Here is an 18,411-nt window from a genome sequence, read left to right as displayed (position 1 = left end):
AAGTTGTTCAAATTTTTCCCCTGGTGTCAAAATTGGCCCTGCCTGGGGGCATTGATTCTATTATATACACATAGTAAAAACTGAAACTAAAACAATTGTTTTCTAAATTGGAGAAAGCTACAGCTTAGATATTTGACATGAAATGTTGTTTGGTGGACCTGTATGAAGATTGTTTTGAATTAAACCCATGGGTCAAATTTTTGCCTTGCCCAAGGGGACAGTGACCTACTCTCTTGTCCTTTGATGTACAGCAATGAAATTTTGACCATTTGCACAGTTTTAGTTGTAAAATTGAACTTTGATATCAGGTGATTTAGATTTTGATGATGTGGCCTACTTTCTTGTCCTTTGATGTACAGCTATGAAATTTGAACCATGTGCACAGATTAAGATGTAAAGTGAACTTTGTTATCAGCTGACCTAGATTTTGACAAAGTGTCTTACTGTGTTGTCTTTTGATTTAGTCATGAAATTTAGGCTGTGTGAAATATGACCTTCACCACCAAAATATGACCTTCAAGTGCATTGATATATTCCTACTCTGATCTTTTATTTGAATAACAATAGATTTAACCACTAATCTGATAATAAGAATTAGAAAGGTCAGGGATCTATGCATTATGACAATCTTCAATTGTAAAGAAACAAAAAAAATATGTTCCTACACTACTATTTAGTGTTGTGTTAATGCGTTGGCATAGCATTTTTCACAAATGCAATCTTGTTATAACTGAAATTGTTAAACCCCAACATCTATGTAAAAGGTGGATATTTAATATTTTTTTACCTGAATATAACAATTCAATACTCTTACTCAGTTGATTCGTTTTAGTGAATACTGTAAACCCAATGTATGTGTCAGCGGATGAAGTTCAGTCAACTGATAATGTCTATGCAAAGCCTGTGAAGAAAAAGAAAGTTCCAGAGGGAAACGATGTTTATACACAGGTGGATAAAAAGAAAAAGAAAGAGAAAAACGGTTTGTTTTTTTTTCTATTGAAATATGGTAGTTTGTCTGATTATTCAAATTCTTTCTTTTGCCCTAGACTATTGCTTTATAGTTTTCTTTTAAAGATAACTACTCTAGGAACCAAAAGGTAAACTTAAAAGATTTTGCTGATCTTAATTTTAGTTTTTAGCTCGACTATTCGAAGAATATGAGAGCTATTGCAGTCGCCCCGGCGTCAGCGTCCGCGTCGGGGTCTGCGTTGGTTAAAGTTTTTGTAAAGCCAAATATCTCAATTATTGCTTGAGATATTCAATTGAAACTTACAATACTTATTTATAGTAACAAGGTACATCAGATTGACAAGTTGGATAACTCTGCCTACAATATTGACAGAATTATGCCCCTTTTTAACTTAGAAATTTTGGTTAAAATTTTTTGTAAAGTCAAATATCTCAATTATTGTTTGAGATATTCAATTGAAACTTACAATACTTATTTATAGTAACAAGGTACATTAGATTGGCAAGTTGGATATCTCTGCCTACAATATTGACAAAATTATGCCCCTTTTTAACTTAGAAATTTGGTTAAAGTTTTTTGTAAAGTCAAATATCTCAATTATTGCTTGAGATATTTAATTGAAACTTACAATACTTATTTATAGTAACAAGGTACATCAGACTGACAAGTTTGATAACACTGCCTACAATATTGACAGAATTATGCCCCTTTTTAACTTAGAAATTTTGGTTAAAGTATTTTGTAAAGTCAAATATCTCAATTATTGCTTGAGATATTCAATTGAAACTTACAATACTTTTTTATAGTAACAAGGTACATCAGATTGACAAGTTGGATAACTCTGCCTACAATATTGACAGAATTATGCCCCTTTGGAACTTAGAAATTTTGGTTAAAGTTTTTTGTAAAGTCAAATATCTCAATTATTGCTTGAGATATTAAATTGAAATTTAAAATACTTTTTTATAGTAACAATATACATCAGTTTGCAAAATTGCATAACTCTGTCTGCAATATTTGCAGAATTATTTGTCCCTTTGAAACTTAGAAATTTTGGTTAAAGGTCTTCAAAGATATTTACTTGAAACTTTACACATACACATGCACTAAGGGTCATAATTGGAGGGTCATAATTGAATGTCACTGACCAAGTTCCATAACTCTATCTTGCACTAAGGCTGATTCATAACCCCTTTTCTACTTAGTCTCTTGGTTAATGTTTACATGCAAGTTTTACATATCTCAATAACTATTAAAGATATTTATTTAAAACTTCACATATGCATTTAGGGTCATAATTGTAGGTCAATGACAAAGATCCATAATACTATCAAGCACTTAGAATAGTCGAGCGTGCTGTCCTACCGACAGCTCTTGTTTAAATTTATCTTTTGGATAAAGATAGTAAACCATTGCCATCATAGATTTGTAGTTTTGTTTCAGAAATAAGTAAATTATTTGCCTTGATGAAATGGAAACTGCCAGTGATACTGAACGGTACTACTAGGCAAATGTTCTTGCAATATATGCAACATTTTGTTAACTCAAATACATTTTATAGTCTAGAAATTCATATTTTTTTTACAAAAACTGCTGAAGACTATCATGAATTATTTAATTGTGCCTCTAGACCATATTAATGACTCCACTTACAAGAAATAAGCATACTGTGATGGTTTGGTTGGTGTACGCAATAATGTGTATGTCTGCCTACCTTTGTCTGTGTAAATGCCATGTTAGCCTTGTCCATGTAAAAACCTTAGAAATAATAAGCTGCAATTTTGCAATTTATGTTACTTGGTAAGGACATTGGGCAGTTAAACCCCTATTTTTTTAGTAGATTAGAGTTAAAGTCAAGGACTGACAGACTGACATTTACTTTAACATTCATTTCTGATTTATAACATGAAAGAAGTGATTTATATAACTTAATAGCTTATAAGGGACATTGTGAGTGGCCAGAGGATGACCATTATTGGTTTTAAGGTCAAGGTCACAAAGAAATTTTGTGTATGATTGTCTAATAGGAATAAAACTTAGCTAGTTTACTTCCTAATAGGCATTGATCATGGCCAGTAAATGACTCACAATGAGATCATGGTTACATTAAGAATTTAATTTCTTTGTAAAATCACCAACTTCAAAGAAGAAACGATTCATGGATTAGGACATTACTCGTGATCAATAGATATGTAAAAGTCAGGTTCAAGACAGTGTACAATCCTTGTAGCTGTGTTTGAACTTGGTATCATGGCAAAGGCAACCTCTTATACTTTTTGATTTTTCCTATATGCATATAGTAAAAACTTAAAAATCCATTTTTAAAAAACCCAAAGAGCTAGAGCTTAGATATTTGGCATGAAACATGTTCTAATGGATGTCTACCAAGTTTGTTCAAATAAGAGCCCTGGGGTCAAAATTGTCCCCGCCCAGGGGTCATTGATTTCTTCCTATTATGCATATTTAGTAAAAAACTTAAAAATCTTCTTTTAAAGAACCCAAAGAGCTAGAGCTAAGATATTTAGCATGAAACATGTTTAATGGATGTCTACCAAGTTTTGTTCAAATAAGAGCCCTGGGGTCAAAATTGGCCCGCCCCCGGGACATTGATTTTCCTTTATATGGTGTATAAGCAAAAACTTAAGAAAAAACCCGAATTATAGCTAGAGTGTAGATATTAAGCATTGAAAACATCTTCTAGTTAGTGTCTACAAAGATTGTTCAAATAAAAACCCTGGGGTCAAAAACTGGCCCTGCCCCAGGGTGTCATTGTTTTTTGAATATTGTGTAAGAAAAACCTTAAAAAATCTTCTTTTTTAAAAAACCCAACGAGCTAGACCTTAGATATTTAGCATGAAACATCTTCTAATGGGTGTCTACCAAGTTTGTTCAAATAAATGCCCGGGGGTTTAAACTGGCCCCGCTCCGGGTGGCCTATATACAGGTGAGCGACTTCAGGGCCATCATGGCCCTCTTGTTTATTTCTTTGTGCTATTTTAGTTTCAGTTTCAATTATTTCTTTTCAGAATCACATTTTGCAAACTTGGTTATCACTTGTTGAAAATAAATGTGCACTATTTCATACAATGTATGTAAAGTTGTTTTCATGTTCACTGAATACATGTCATCACAACAACTTTTGCCTTTTCCTCTATAAGTTAAGACCTATCTTTCCCCCCATTTTATTAGGGAGTAAGATAATTAATGATGTCTGAAATTTTAATCTTTCTGTTCGAGATCTGACTAGTACACCCTAATGTTATCGTTAAAATAAATATTGACGGAGTGTGTCATCGACAAACAGATACCATGTGTTTCTTAAAAATACTGAGATTATTAAATTATTAATTTTTATAGGATATATAATAGAACAAGTTGGCAAATTTTAAAGAAAACAGTATTTAGTGGCCCCAAATGGTTAAACACAAATAATGTTGATACACAAACTGTTTTCCAACATTTTAACAAAAAGAAAAGAAAAAAACATCAGTCGAAACCATAAACAAAGGCAAAGTTAAGTTGACCTGAACTTGTCCTTCTATCCAAGTTTATTAAAAAAATATCTATAACAGGCATAAACACATTTTTTGGAAGGCTCAAGCCTTTTTTCTTGGGAAAAATATGCGTATTTGTGCTGATAACTTTGGGAAAAGGTCTCAATTTAACAAACAAACTTTTAAACAAGTTCTCAAATAGAAATAGCAAAAAGCACGGGGAATATCTAATAAGGCGTAAAAGACCTTAATCACAGCATCATTTAATTTTGTTTCTAATTTCTATTGGAAATTTCAAAAGAACTGGGAATTTTGTAGGACCAAACGGGGAAAAAAAAAGAGCTATTGGTGGGGACACCATATGCTCTACAAAAGTTGGCCCAAACACTAAATGTTGTTTTGTAGCATTCGGCAATCAATGGCCCGCTTTTGGTGGAAATCATAAAGTCCAAGGTTCAAATATACGTTGATGCATTGAATGTGAATTTTTTGTCTTATCTTGTCTTATGTCTAAAGATTCCTCAGTCAAGGGTTTTTGAATGATATTATTTTAAATACTATTTATTTATCTATCTTTATTAATTTGAGACTTTCATGTGACTTTCCAAGGGATCTTCAGAAAAAAGTTACAGTCTCTGTCTTTTTTTCTTAAATGAAAGGTCTGCTATCCACATTTTTCCGTAGTTTTCATGTAGTCATAGAAAGGTAAATTTTTAAAAAAGTGCTGCCGTTTGCACTCTAGAATTTTTTTATTGAAATTTGACTCAAATCTTTATCCAGTTTGATCAGGTCATTATGTGCATTACACCTCAATTTATTAACACACGTTGATTGCATCATGTGTACCATAATAGGCATGCTTCGTCACTTGTTTTGTTTGTTTGTTTCATTTTACGCCTTTTCCCAACAATATTTCAGTCATATAGGCGGGTAGGTGTTTTCTAACCATTTCGTTTCTTTGAGAGTTGTCTTAAAGTAACTTTAGACTTACCTCCTCTGTGCAAACTACCAATTCATTCCTCCGCAGCGGATCAAACCACGCCCGAGATAACTGATTAGAAGTCATCGATTTAACCCCTCGACAACGGGATCGTACTGATACCTTATAAACTTAAACAGGTGTAATAGCAGAGTTTGTGTCAGTGTTTGAAGAGTACTGATAGGGGGGGGGGATTACATTGGGACCTATGTGGTGTTAAAACATTATTATTTATCAGAATTAACGGACATGAAAAGGTGTGAAGGTGTTGCATCATGAAACAGACAATTAGTTTGTTTGTCACATTATGAACAGGAATGGTGATCATATTTATAAGAACCATGATATAGGGATAAGTATATGTTTGGAGGGACTGAAATCTACAGTGCCGGATTAAGACAGTATCTGTTGAAATTCAGGGGTCCGCTAAGAGCATTTTCGACTGGTAACAATGTAACTTGGCTTGATAAATTAAAACAATTTACAATAAACACAATAAACAAATTAGATATGAAACTATGTAAAGTGCAATTGTGAAAGGCAAAAAAGTTTGGCCTGTACCAGTTTTTCTAGAAAGTTATCAAATTATACTGGAGTTTACTTCAAATCAAGATTAGTTATAAAATGCCCCCAACAGAAATTTGTATTTTAAATTTAGTTAATTAATATTTCAAAAATATTTGCACATTTTTCTTTCAACCGTCTGTGTGCTAGAATGGTTCTCTATTCGTGTGAACTTTGGCTCATTGGTTGACTGTTGACATTGTTCACATGTATTGCATATACGTCCTCTTTGGGCTGTTTGTTTCAATATGAATTGCTTTCCTTATCAAAACCCATATGACCATTTGAAAACTTGCCTAGATGTTGACATGATGCCTCTATCACGATTGTAAGATTCGTTGTCATTGCACATCTATCACATAATCAAAAATATAATAAATCAACCTTAAAAACATCTTTCCTCCAGAGCCCAAGCTACATATTTTGATGGTTATAGTCTTCTTATATTATTCATATGAATCTTTCAAGTTGTTAATTTATAGCGCTTGGTAAAATTTCCCGGCCAGATATAATTTAATAGACTCAATAATAAAATTAAAAACAACATTTTATCTTGCAGTAGGTTTTAACATAATTTTAGATAGGGTTGGTAATACTAAGATTTGTTCCACTTGTCAACTCTCCAAGACAGAATGTTTGGTGTAGCTGTGTATATTGACTGACATTTCTATTCCTGCAGTCTTAAAATTGCCCCTCCGAGGTCTCTTGATTTAATGTTTAAGTTTAATTAAACAATAATATTTTATAAAAATCTTCTTTTCTCAGTACTAAGCTAGATTTGATTTTTAAACCTTCCCTGATGCAAATATAATCAATCTTACTATTAAACCATTTAGTCCAGCGCCGGTTGCGTCATCAAACAAATTAAACTCTGCTCGAAACCAATGATTCATTGATCTTTCAGACAGATCCTCTTTCACAACGTTCAACTGTTCCAGTAATGTGGATAATAAGTCCAAGCCCAAAAATTGCTAAAAGACAAGCCAGACAATCCCGTATTATATCTTGCATTAGTCCTTCAAACAGTTTCAAATTTGAATTGCTCGAACATTCAAGGTTACAAAAAATGTGCTCCTTATCCAAGAGTGGTCATAATCTCATCTCCAAGAGACAAAGGCTTGAGGTAGTTAGTTATTTGCATGCAACTATTTGGTCGAAACATTTACCAAATTTGTGAAGTTATAGCCATTGCTCCAAAATTGGCTCTCTTGCCACAGGTCATTCATTCATTGACATTAAATTTAAAAAAAATAAAAAACAAGCAAATGTGATCACCATGCACAGAGCCACGCATGCACACATTCCAAATTTGTTACAATATTAATTCCAAATTTGGGTTTGCACAAAACTAAATTTTTCATTTTAATTCAAAGCCTTAATATTCAATGTAAACACAAACCAATTTAAACAAAGTTCAAGTACAAACTATCACGGTAACCTTGTAAATGCACATATTGTGCAACAAATAACTTCCTAACATTTCTACAAAAATATGATGTGAAACTAAAGAATTCACATTTTTCCAACATTTAGAGAGCTAACATTGGTCCAAAATCATTGAACATACCAAATTCCAACTTGAAAGATCTGCTTAATTCCTAACATCTATGTAATGTTTTTCAAATTTGAGTTGAATAGTTACACTTGGAGAAAGAAACGAAACTAAAATCATATTATTTCAAAGTGAAAGGGGCAAACCGCCTGAAAAATCAACCTGACAAAAATTCGAACTTGACCCCGCCATCTTCTTACGTATCCATAGTCAAATCTGGGTATAATTTAAACTGATAATTAAAAGAAACCGAAATCGTAATATCAAAGAAGGGCATAACGCCAAAATCATCGAAACCAGACCAAAAATTGAACTTGGAACTGCCATTCTTGACGTTTATCCATATGTCAAATTTGAATTTGATTGGAATACCCGTGGAGAGAAAAATAACGGAAACTGAAAATTCATATTATTTTTTCAAAGTGAAAGGGGGCATAACTCTGCACAAATCATCGAACCCATTACTAAATTCAAAAACTTAACCTGCGCATATCTTTGATGTATCCATATGTCAAATTTGAGTTGAATGTGTAATACCATTGGGTCGAAAATGAACGGAAACTAAAAAATTCATCAAAGGGCATAACTGTCAAAAATCATCGAACCATGACCAAATTCAAACTTGACCTGTATTTTCTCATGATATATCTATATGTCAAATTTGAGATGAATGTGTGCAACCGTTACTAAGATCATGAGCGGAAACTGATGATAACAGAAGGACGGAACAGGGTAACACTATATGCCCCAGCCATTATATGGCTGAGGCATAAAAATCTTGTTCTCTCAAATGACCAAGGCTAGAGCTAGATATTCGGCATGGTTACATTGTCTAGTGGACCGTTGTCCAAGTTGTTCAAATTATGCCTCTTGTGTCAAAATTGGCCATGTTCAGGTTCATATGTTTTGCTTACATGAATTTCGTAAAAACTGTAAATATCATTTGATCAAGATATTTGCCTATTTACCTACTTTATTGTTTTTGCAGCTACAGATATGAACAGATTTTTATTGAGAGCTGAAGCTATGAAGCACATTTCTTTACTTTGATATTTGTTGAACTATAGTTTAACTAATGCCTACTTGTCATTTATGGTTAAAGTTATTTCGTGTCACTGGCCATTTATAACCTACATAGACAGTTGAGCAATAAAGCCTAACATGGCTCTCTTGTTGAATATCTAGTTTAGGAGATTACAAAAAATACACAACAATTTGCTGAATTATTCCCATATGACAAATATAATTGTTATAATTATTTATATCATTCATTAGCAACTAGCAAGGCAATTATATTAATAGAATAGGGAAATGTAAGGGGTCCTTATTGGCAGCTTCACAGCTAAGAGAATGTTTGAATATTAGCATCATACCCTACAAAACATATATGTAGATTCTAGTTTTATAGCTTTTTGTTGACAATTAATTGTTTAAAATGTATTTTGTAGACAAGAAGAACAAAAAGGGCAAAATTGAAATAGGTGAGTTTTAGCAATTTCTTTTCATTTTTATGCCACCGCAGCATTTGCGATGCAGTGGCATATAGCAATTCCTGTGTGGGTGCGTGCGTGCAAGCGTGCATGCGTGCGTGCGCACATGCTTTATATAGATTAAATAGTGAACTCTTGTGAAAAACCACTTGTTAAATTTCAACAAAACTTGGTCTAAGGATTGTTCCTTGGGTGGAGGGCTTCCAAAGTTATACAAATAATTTGATTCCAAGCAGAAATTTGGTTGCCATGGCAATCAAAAGGAATTATTATATACGAATAATTTAAAAGATCTTCTTGTAAAGACCCACAAGGCCTATAGCCTAGATATTTTGCACAAGGCATTGTCTGGTAGACCTCTACTAAGATTGTTCAAATTATAGCCCCCAGGTCAAAATTGGCCCCACCCCAGGGGTCATTAATTTTTACTATGTATGTATAGTATAAACTTAAAAATCCTTTTGTCTCAAGTTACAAGGCTTATAAGAGCTTTGATATTTGGAATATGATATCATCTATAGGTTCTCTACCAAAGTTGTTCACATTTGCATCTAATGTCAAAATTGCTCCCCCCAGGGGGTCATAGGTTTTCCTTATAAGTACATGTATATAGTAAAAAAACTTATAAAATCATCTTCTCTTAATTGACATAGGCTAGAGATTAGATATTATAATATATATTGCATGAAACATTGTGTAGTGGACCACTACCAAGATCGTTCAAATTATAGCCTTGGGGGTCAAAATTTGCCCCGCCCATTAATTTTATTTTTAGCTCGACTTTTCTATGAAAAGGGGAGCTATCCTACTCGCCCCGGCGTCGGCGTTGGCGTCACACCTTGGTTAAGTTTTTCGTACCACCCCACTTTATTTCAGAAGTATTACAAGTATGGCTTTGAAACTTACCATACTTGTTCACCATCATAACCTCCATCTACAGACAAGAGTACATAACTCTGTCAAGGTTTTTGACAGAATTATGGCCCTTTTTTGACTTAGAAAGTGTGTATTGAGCTTGGTTAAGTTTTTTGTACCACCTCACTTTATTTCAAAACCATTGGAGGTATTGCTTTGAAACTGACCATACTTGTTTACCATCACGACCTTCATCAACAGACAAGAGGACATAACTCTGTCAAGGTTTTTTGACAGAATTATGCCCCTTTTTGACTTAGAAAATACATTGAATATGGGTAAAATCCACTTATTGCCTTAACCCTTTGAGATATTGCTTTGAAACTTTTAATGCTATTTCACATCATTACCCCCATCTGTACGCAAGAGAAGGTAACTCTGTCAAGGATTTGTTTTAAAAATTAAGGCCTTTTATCGACTTAGAATCTTGGTTAAGTTTTTAGTACCAGTCCACTTTTTGACTGAACTGTTTGAGATATTAATTTGAAAGTTGAAATACTTGTTTACAATCATGATTCCCAAACATGTCCAGGAGAAGGTAATTCTGTCAAAGATTTTATTTGAATTATGGCCCTTAACTGTCAATGTTTTGTATTATAGGCAAGCACTAAAAAACTTAAAAAATCTAAAAAAATTCATTCCTATCCACTTGTTCACTTTACCATAAATTATGTCATATAAACATTGCTGTAATATTCAAGGGTATCAAACAACTAGTTCACTTTAAAAATACAGAGATTCTTGTATTGCCTTTTACTGCAAAAACTTTTTTTATTGGCAAGCAATAAAAAAGTCGAGCGCGCTGTCTTACGGACAGCTCTTGTTGTACATATTGTAAAAATAGATTATGAAGAGGAGAAAGCTACATAAAATGTATCAAGATTGTTTGAATTCAACCCTTGGGTCAAAATTTTTCCTTGCGCAAAGGGACAGTGACCTACTCTCTTGTCCTTTGATGTACCATTATGAAATGTGGACCATGAGCACAGTTTGAGATGTAAAATTGAATTTCAATGTCAGCTGACCTAGATTTTGACATGTCACCTAATTTCTTGTCCTATGATGTACAGCTATAAAATGTGAACCATGTGCACAGATTAGGATGTAAATTGAACTTTGATATCAGCTGACCTAAACAAAGTGACTTACTGTCTTGTCCTTTGATGTAGGCCATTAAAAAATATGACCATGACCACAAAATCACTAGACTCAACTACATTAAAGCAAAGTTCAATTGTATAGAAACAAAAAAAAATCTTCTGTTCCTACACAACTTTTTTAAAGGGACTCCACTGAGGTTTTTTGACATGATGGGACTGAAATTATTTTTTTTTCAGATAAATGTACCATTTGATGTAGGTTTAGACCACTAATCTTTGTGCAAAATTTTAGATCATTCAGGCACTTCGTTTTGCCAGAATAATTCTTAAAATTGTAAAAAATGAGCCAAAATGAAAAGCATTTAAACGCTTTTTACTTGAATTGGGCTAAAAAAAAGCATCAAAATACAATTTTCAATTTATTTCAAAGTATATTTCTTAACTAGTATATTTCTATAAAGTGCCCCAGCTCATTTATGTAAGAAATTAAATGTTATATTTTTAGACTTTAAAACCTCAATGGAGTCCTTCGAAGTGTTGTATTAATGCAGTGACATAGCATTTTTCACAAATGCAATCTTGTTTTTTATTTATATTTGATTGAAAAATCATGATCTTAGCCATTAACAACAATATAATTATTTTTCTTTGAGTCATATTTTTGTGTCGCCTTGAAAAAGGCGACATATAGGGGTTACTTTTGTCGGCGGTGTCAGCCTCGGCGTCTCCTTAAGCTTGTCCGGAGCATAAGTCAGTCATTACAAGTCGGATTGACTTCAAACTTGGTATACATGCTTCTTATAAAGACCCGAAGTGCAGTGCACAAGAACCGGTACTGTGCACTTCTTATTTTTTGAGTTATTGCCCTTTGTTAATTTTCATACTTTATTTTTGTCCGGGCCATTTCTCCTAAAAAATAAATTTATGGACTTGAAACTTTATAGGATGATAGATCTCATTTAGAAGAAGTGCAGTGCACAAGAACTGGTACTTTGCATTTCTAATTTTTTGAGTTATTGCCCTTTGTTACTTTTCATACTTTATTTTGGTCCGGGCCATTTCTCCTAAAGTATCAAAGCTATGGACTTGTTACTTCATAGGATGATAGATCTCATTAAGAAGAAGTGCAGTGCACAAGAACTGGTACTCTGCATTTCTAATTTTTTGTGTTATTGCCCCTTGTTAATTTTCATACTTTATTTTTGTCCAGGCCATTTCTCCTAAAATATAAAAGCTATGGACATGAAACTTCATAGGATGATAAATCTCATTAAGAAGAAGTGCAGTGCCTAAGATCTTGTACTCTGCATTTCTTATTTTTTGAGTTATTGCCGTATGTTAATTTTCATACTTTATTTTTGTCCAGGCCATTTCTCATAAATTATAAAAGCTTTAGACTTTAAACTTAATAGGATGATAGATCTTATTGATAAGAAGTGCATTGCACAGACACTGCTGCTCTGCATTTCTTATTTTTTGAGTTATTGCCCTTTGTTGATTTTCAAATTTCATTTTTGTCCTGGCCATTTCTCCTAAACTATATTGTTCACAAGGCGACACATCGGACTCGCGGAGTTCTAGTTGTCAACAGCACCTTCTCAGGAGTATATTGCCCTGTTTGAGCGAAGCTCTTGTTAGTTTACTTGTGCACAACGTGCTCCTGTTCAGCTATAGTGATCCCCCAACGTCCGTTGTTGTGTGTTGTCAACAATTACTTTTAATATCTCCTCTGAAACCATTGACTGCACAGTAACCAAACTTTGTAGGAATGATGCTTGGTTGGTCACCTTTCAAAGTTGTTAAAATGGTCCCGGTCTGTTGCATGAGAAAGTCACAGGGCCAGAAAAGGAGTGGAATAAATGCAAATTAAAAAATCTCCTTTTCTAAAGGAACAAGGCTTAGAGCTTTGATATTTGGTATACAATTTCATCTATAAATCCTTTAATAAAGTTCTTCAAAGTTTGCCCATAGTATCAAAATTGGCCCTGCCCCGGAGGGGAGTCACAGGTTGACTTCTTGTGAACCTTTACCAAGATTGTGCAAATTATATCCCAGGGGTCAAAATTGGCCCGGCCCAGGGGGAGACATTAATTTTCATTTTGTACTTGATAATAGTAAAAACTTAAAAAAATCCACTTATCTGAAGGTACAAGGCTTAGAGCTTTGATATTTGGTTTATTATATCATCTATGAATCTTCTACCAAATGTGTTCAAAGTTGTCCTCTGGTATCAAAAGTGTCCCTTGCACAAATAACAGTCTGTCTTCAGGTGAGTGCTTTGGGCCAATGGTCCCCTTGTTTTTCAAAATTTTTCACATAATTGTTTCTCATTACGTCAGTCATGTCAACATTATGATGCTAGCTATCTTAATTCTATTTTGAAAGTTTCAAAACAGAACAAATAGACTTCTTTGTCCTCTAAAGGTGAATTTTTTCTTAAGGAAGCATTCATTTATTAACAGTTTTCATTTTCAGTTTTGTTTAAACTTCAGAAGGAGACATTTATGAAAATGCACCAGCTGCTGCTTTGAATGATAATATCAGCATGAAAAAAGTAAAGAAAGGAATGGGTAAAGCATATGACGAAAATCCATATGAAAATCCCCTAGCTGAAGAAACAAAACAACCAAAGGTTTGTCATTAATACATATATGTTTCAAAGAATTTTATATACACAGCAGAGCAAAGTTAAAGAACGTTTTCTGCTAAATGATAAATAAAAAAATCTTTTCCTATGGCCAGCAAGAATGCAGATTGTTATTTACAAGTTTTAGGTCACCTTATCACTTGTTGTTCAAAGGTGAGCTTTTCTGATCAAGTGATTTCCATTAATGGCAGAGCGTCATTATCTAAAATGTCTTTAAACTATATCTTCTCTTATACAAAATTGTGAATTTTTACCAAATTTCACAGGAATGGTGCTTTAGTGTCTTTCTTCATCAATTCATATATGATTCTAGTCCTATGCACAGTTAGGTTGCTGGGGCTAAAATAGACTTTCAAATGAAATGTGTAAAAAAAAAATTAATTTCATTTTCATTCAACTACAATGTCACGGGCTTAGATATTTGGGATGTAGCATCACCTTGTGATCCTCTTTATAGGTTATATAAATCATGGCCTTCAATCAGGGTCATTTCATTTATGTTGGCCATCTCCATGTGGTTATGTACAAAAGTTACATTAATCACATTCAAGATGTCAAAATTGGCCTGTACAGGTTATTTACTTTATTAAAAGCAACACATTTCAGTCTTAACTACGATACCAAAAGCTTGGCCTGGTGAACCTCTACAACAGTTTTATAAATCCTGCCCATTGGTTTAAAAGCCCGGGGCAAACTTGGTTAATTTTGACAACTTACGAAGTAAAAATGTCTTTCAATCCTTTACTTTTGCAATATCGGTGCCAAGAGCATATATATTTGGCATGTAACATTTGCATGTGGACTTTATATTTTGTTTATAATTGGCCCTGCCCCATATGTCACTTAGATTAAATTGACTATTTAAATATGGGAATAGTGATTGCACACATTGTTTTCTTGTTTGAAGCTGTAATGCCCAGAGCTTCACATTGCCTTAGGGATATATATATATATATATATATATATATATATTATATATATATATATATTGATCATGCTCCCGAAGTCAGAGTTGGCCCTGGGGTCCCCTTGTTTGTTTATAATAAAAACTTCTGTAGAAAAACACATTTAAGTCTTCTTGTGAAACGACAATGCCCAGAAATTAAATTTTTTGGGTTGCAGACTATAATATTTGATAATTATGCACTTGTCCAAAAATGACACTCTAACATACATGGAAAAATTTTGACCTTTCTTCACATTGTATTTTAGATGATCAATCTAGGGCCATTTAATGGCCCTCTTGGTTTATGATGTTTGTTGCAAGAATGATATTGTGCCATAAACTAAAAATAACACATAAGATTGATAGTTGTGTACATAAAAGCATTGTTTACTTTAAAGTTCATATATAAATCATGCAGATCATGAATTAATACTTTTTTTTACAGAAAAATGTGAACAAAGATGGACTTATTTATGCAGATCTTACCTTCAACGATCAGCCTAAAGGCCAGAAAAAATTAGTTATCCATGGACTAGATGATATGACAGAGTATGTTGAGGTAGATTTCACTAAAAGGGCCGATCCTCTGCCAGACAGTGATGAAGAAACAACAACAAATAAATAGATTAACAACAAATCTGATTGCTTGATAGTATAGGCGGAAGTTGATAGTATTGGGGGAAGTTGCTTTCATAATGATATTTGCAAACTTTTGAGATCTGTGGAGATTGATGCAATCAATAATGTGAATAGAAATGAGTTATTACAGGAGTATTTAGACCTTGAGCTTCTATTTGACTTGATCTGATTTTACTACGATAACAACTCACAATGCTTGGAAGATTAAGCTGACCATACTGAAGTCTGTTAGTAATTTAGCTACAATTAAACTGAAGTGTTGTCATTTCTATATTCATAACAATTGCTTTAAGCTACATTAAATAAATATGTAAATATATTTTTCATCACCTGAAAAACTAAGCATTTTATAGTTTATTTAACATTTTTAACAGTATTTTTGTAAATTTCATTAAATATTGTTCATAAGTTATGATTTTTAAAGGAAACACCACGGTAACAATAAAGTTTGTATATGAATTTTAACATGCAAAAGAGAACTAATATAATTAGGTTGTGTATGCGCTAGGTCACAGTGGAAAAATTGGTTGTTACCATGTGGTTCACAGCAAATATGAGATATTCTTGTGCAAACAAACTTTTACCGTTTTGGTTTCATAGTGCATTAGCCCTGTCGTTCACAAAAAAGTAATCATCTCATAAAAAGATTGAATTTGTATGAAAACATCTGTAATATAATGGGAAATATACTGTTGAATTCGAACTGCTTCAAAATGTTTGTTGATTTTCCATTTGTTACAGATGACCCAAAGGCAGAGTTTCTCATGCAAATAGAAATTTTACTTCTTATTGCGCCATGTGGTTGCAGAATTCTAGGCCTATTAAACTCATTTTGGTTGTCTGGACACCAACATAAGAACATGAGTTGAAATGAAACACATTTAATTAATGAAATGTATCTATTTCTTTTTAGCTCACCTGTCACAAAGTGAAAGGGTGAGCTTTTGTGATCGATTTTCGTCCGGCGTCCGTCCGTCCGTCCGTCCGTCGTCCGTCCGTCGTCCGTCCGTAAACTTTTGCTTTAAATGACATCTCCTCATAAACCACTGAGCCAATTTCATCCAAACTTCACAGGAATGTTCCTTTGGTGGTCACCTTTAATAATTGTTCAAAGAATTTAATTCCATGCAGAACTCTGGTTGCCATGGCAACTGAAAGAAAAATATTTAAATATCTTCTTTTAAACAACACTAAGAGCTAGAGCTTAGATATTTGGCATGAAACATCTTCTAGTGAGTGTCTACCAAGTTTGTTCAAATAAAAGCCCTGGGGTCAAAATTGGCCCCGCCCCAGGGAGTCATTGATTTTCCCTATATGCATATAGTAAAAACTTTAAATATCTTCTTTTAAACAACCCAAAGAGCTAGAGCTAAGATATTTGGCATGAAACATCTTCTAGTGAGTGTCTACCAAGTTTGTTCAAATAAAAGCCCTGGGGTCAAAATTGGCCCCGCCCCGGGGGGTCATTGATTTTCCCTATATGCATATAGTAAACACTTAAAAAATCTTCTTTTAAAGAACCGTAAGAGCTAGAGCTTAGATATTAAGCATGAAACATCTTCTAGTGAATGTCTACCAAGTTTGTTCAAATAAAAGCCCTGGGGTCAAAATTGGCCCCGCCCCAGGGGGTCATTGATTTTTCCTATATGCATATAGTAAAAACTTAAAAAATCTTCTTTTAAAGAACCCAAAGAGCTAGAGCTAAGATATTAAGCATGAAACATCTTTAGTGAGTGTCTACCAAGTTTGTTCAAATAAAAGCCCTGTGGTCAAAATTGACCCCGCCCCAGGGGGTCATAGATGTTCCCTATATGCATAAAGTAAACACTTAAAAAATTTTCTTTTAAAGAACCGTAAGAGCTAGAGCTAAGATATTTAGCATGAAACATGTTCTAATGAGTGTCTACCAAGTTTGTTCAAATAAAAGCCCTGTGGTCAAAATTGGCCCCGCCCCAGGGGGTCATTGATTTTCCCTATATGCATATAGTAAAAACTTAAAAAATCTTCTTTTAAAGAACTCAAAGAGCTAGAGCTAAGATATTTAGCATGAAACATGTTCTAATGGGTGTCTACCAAGTATGTTCAAATAAAAGCCATGGGGTCAAAACTGGCCCCGCCCGGGGGGGGGGGGTCATTGATTTTCCTTATATGTGTATAGCAAAAACTTAAAAATCTTCTTTGAAAAAACCCAAATAGCTAGAGTTTAGATATTAAGCATGAAACATCTTTAAGTAAATATCTACAAAGTTTGTTCAAATAAAAGCCTGGGGTCAAAACTGGCCCTGCCCCAGGGGTGTCATTGTTTTTAACTATATGTGTATAGTAAAAACTTTAAAAATCTTCTTTTAAAAAACCCAATGAGCTAGAACTTAGATGTTTAGCATGAAACATCTTCTTATGGGTGTCTACCAAGTCTGTTCAAATAAACAAATAAAAGCCCTTGGGTAAAAATTGGCCCGGGGGTGGGGGGGGGGCCTATATACAGGTGAGCGACCTCAGGGCCATCATGGCCCTCTTGTTTATGAAATTTAGTTAATGTAGCTTTAACTTGTTTGCATATGAAAATAAATATGATCTGGGATATTCTGTAAATTATGCATTAGTTGGAAATAAGTTTGTATACCATGCTTCAGTTACTGAAAGAAAATTATCATGTAAATTTATTTTGCCTTTGCTTTATACTGTGAAAGAATTAGATAGGATTAAGAGCTAAATTTTTTGCTTTATATTTGATTTTAATATTTTATCCATTGCTTTTACCTAGATGACTTGACAATTTGTGGGCTGTATTAACCATGCCTTGGTGGTGGCGTTACCTTTTGGGTAGCTTCCTAAACAACTTTTTAGCTCACCATAGCCAAAGGTTCAGGTTGAGCTATTAGTATCAATTTTTTGCATTCATGATAAACAAACAGTGATTTACTAGATAAAACATCTTAATAACAAGCCTTTGTATCTTTCTGGGACAATTTTATGTATTCATATAATAGTGACAAAATAATGCCCCTTTTTTACTAGGAATTTTTGTAAAGTTTTACTTATTTCTTTTGTAAACTTGTTAGTGACCATCATCATTTCTTCTGGATAAGTACTCATTATAGTGTAGCATGCTGAC

At 33.5% G+C, this 18,411-nt stretch overlaps 1 protein-coding gene across 1 annotated transcript; it reads left to right on the top strand.

Annotated features, from left to right (window-relative positions):
* The first annotated feature begins 809 nt into the window (after window positions 1–809).
* On the top strand, window positions 810–17,100 carry LOC132737070 (uncharacterized). The gene is made up of 4 exons (XM_060724310.1): window positions 810–979; window positions 9,008–9,040; window positions 13,557–13,696; window positions 15,103–17,100. The coding sequence occupies exons 1-4, from the start codon at window positions 850–852 to the stop codon at window positions 15,280–15,282; spliced, it is 483 nt and encodes a 160-aa protein (XP_060580293.1). The 5' UTR covers window positions 810–849; the 3' UTR covers window positions 15,283–17,100.
* The last annotated feature ends 1,311 nt before the right edge of the window (window positions 17,101–18,411 follow it).

This window comes from Ruditapes philippinarum, unplaced genomic scaffold (genome assembly GCF_026571515.1).
Source record: "Ruditapes philippinarum isolate M1 unplaced genomic scaffold, ASM2657151v2 ctg15668_1_1_1_1, whole genome shotgun sequence".
Taxonomy (NCBI): Eukaryota; Metazoa; Mollusca; class Bivalvia; order Venerida; family Veneridae; genus Ruditapes; species Ruditapes philippinarum.
Note: the sequence above shows the minus strand (reverse complement) of the source record. Positions and strands in the feature narration are given on the sequence as shown.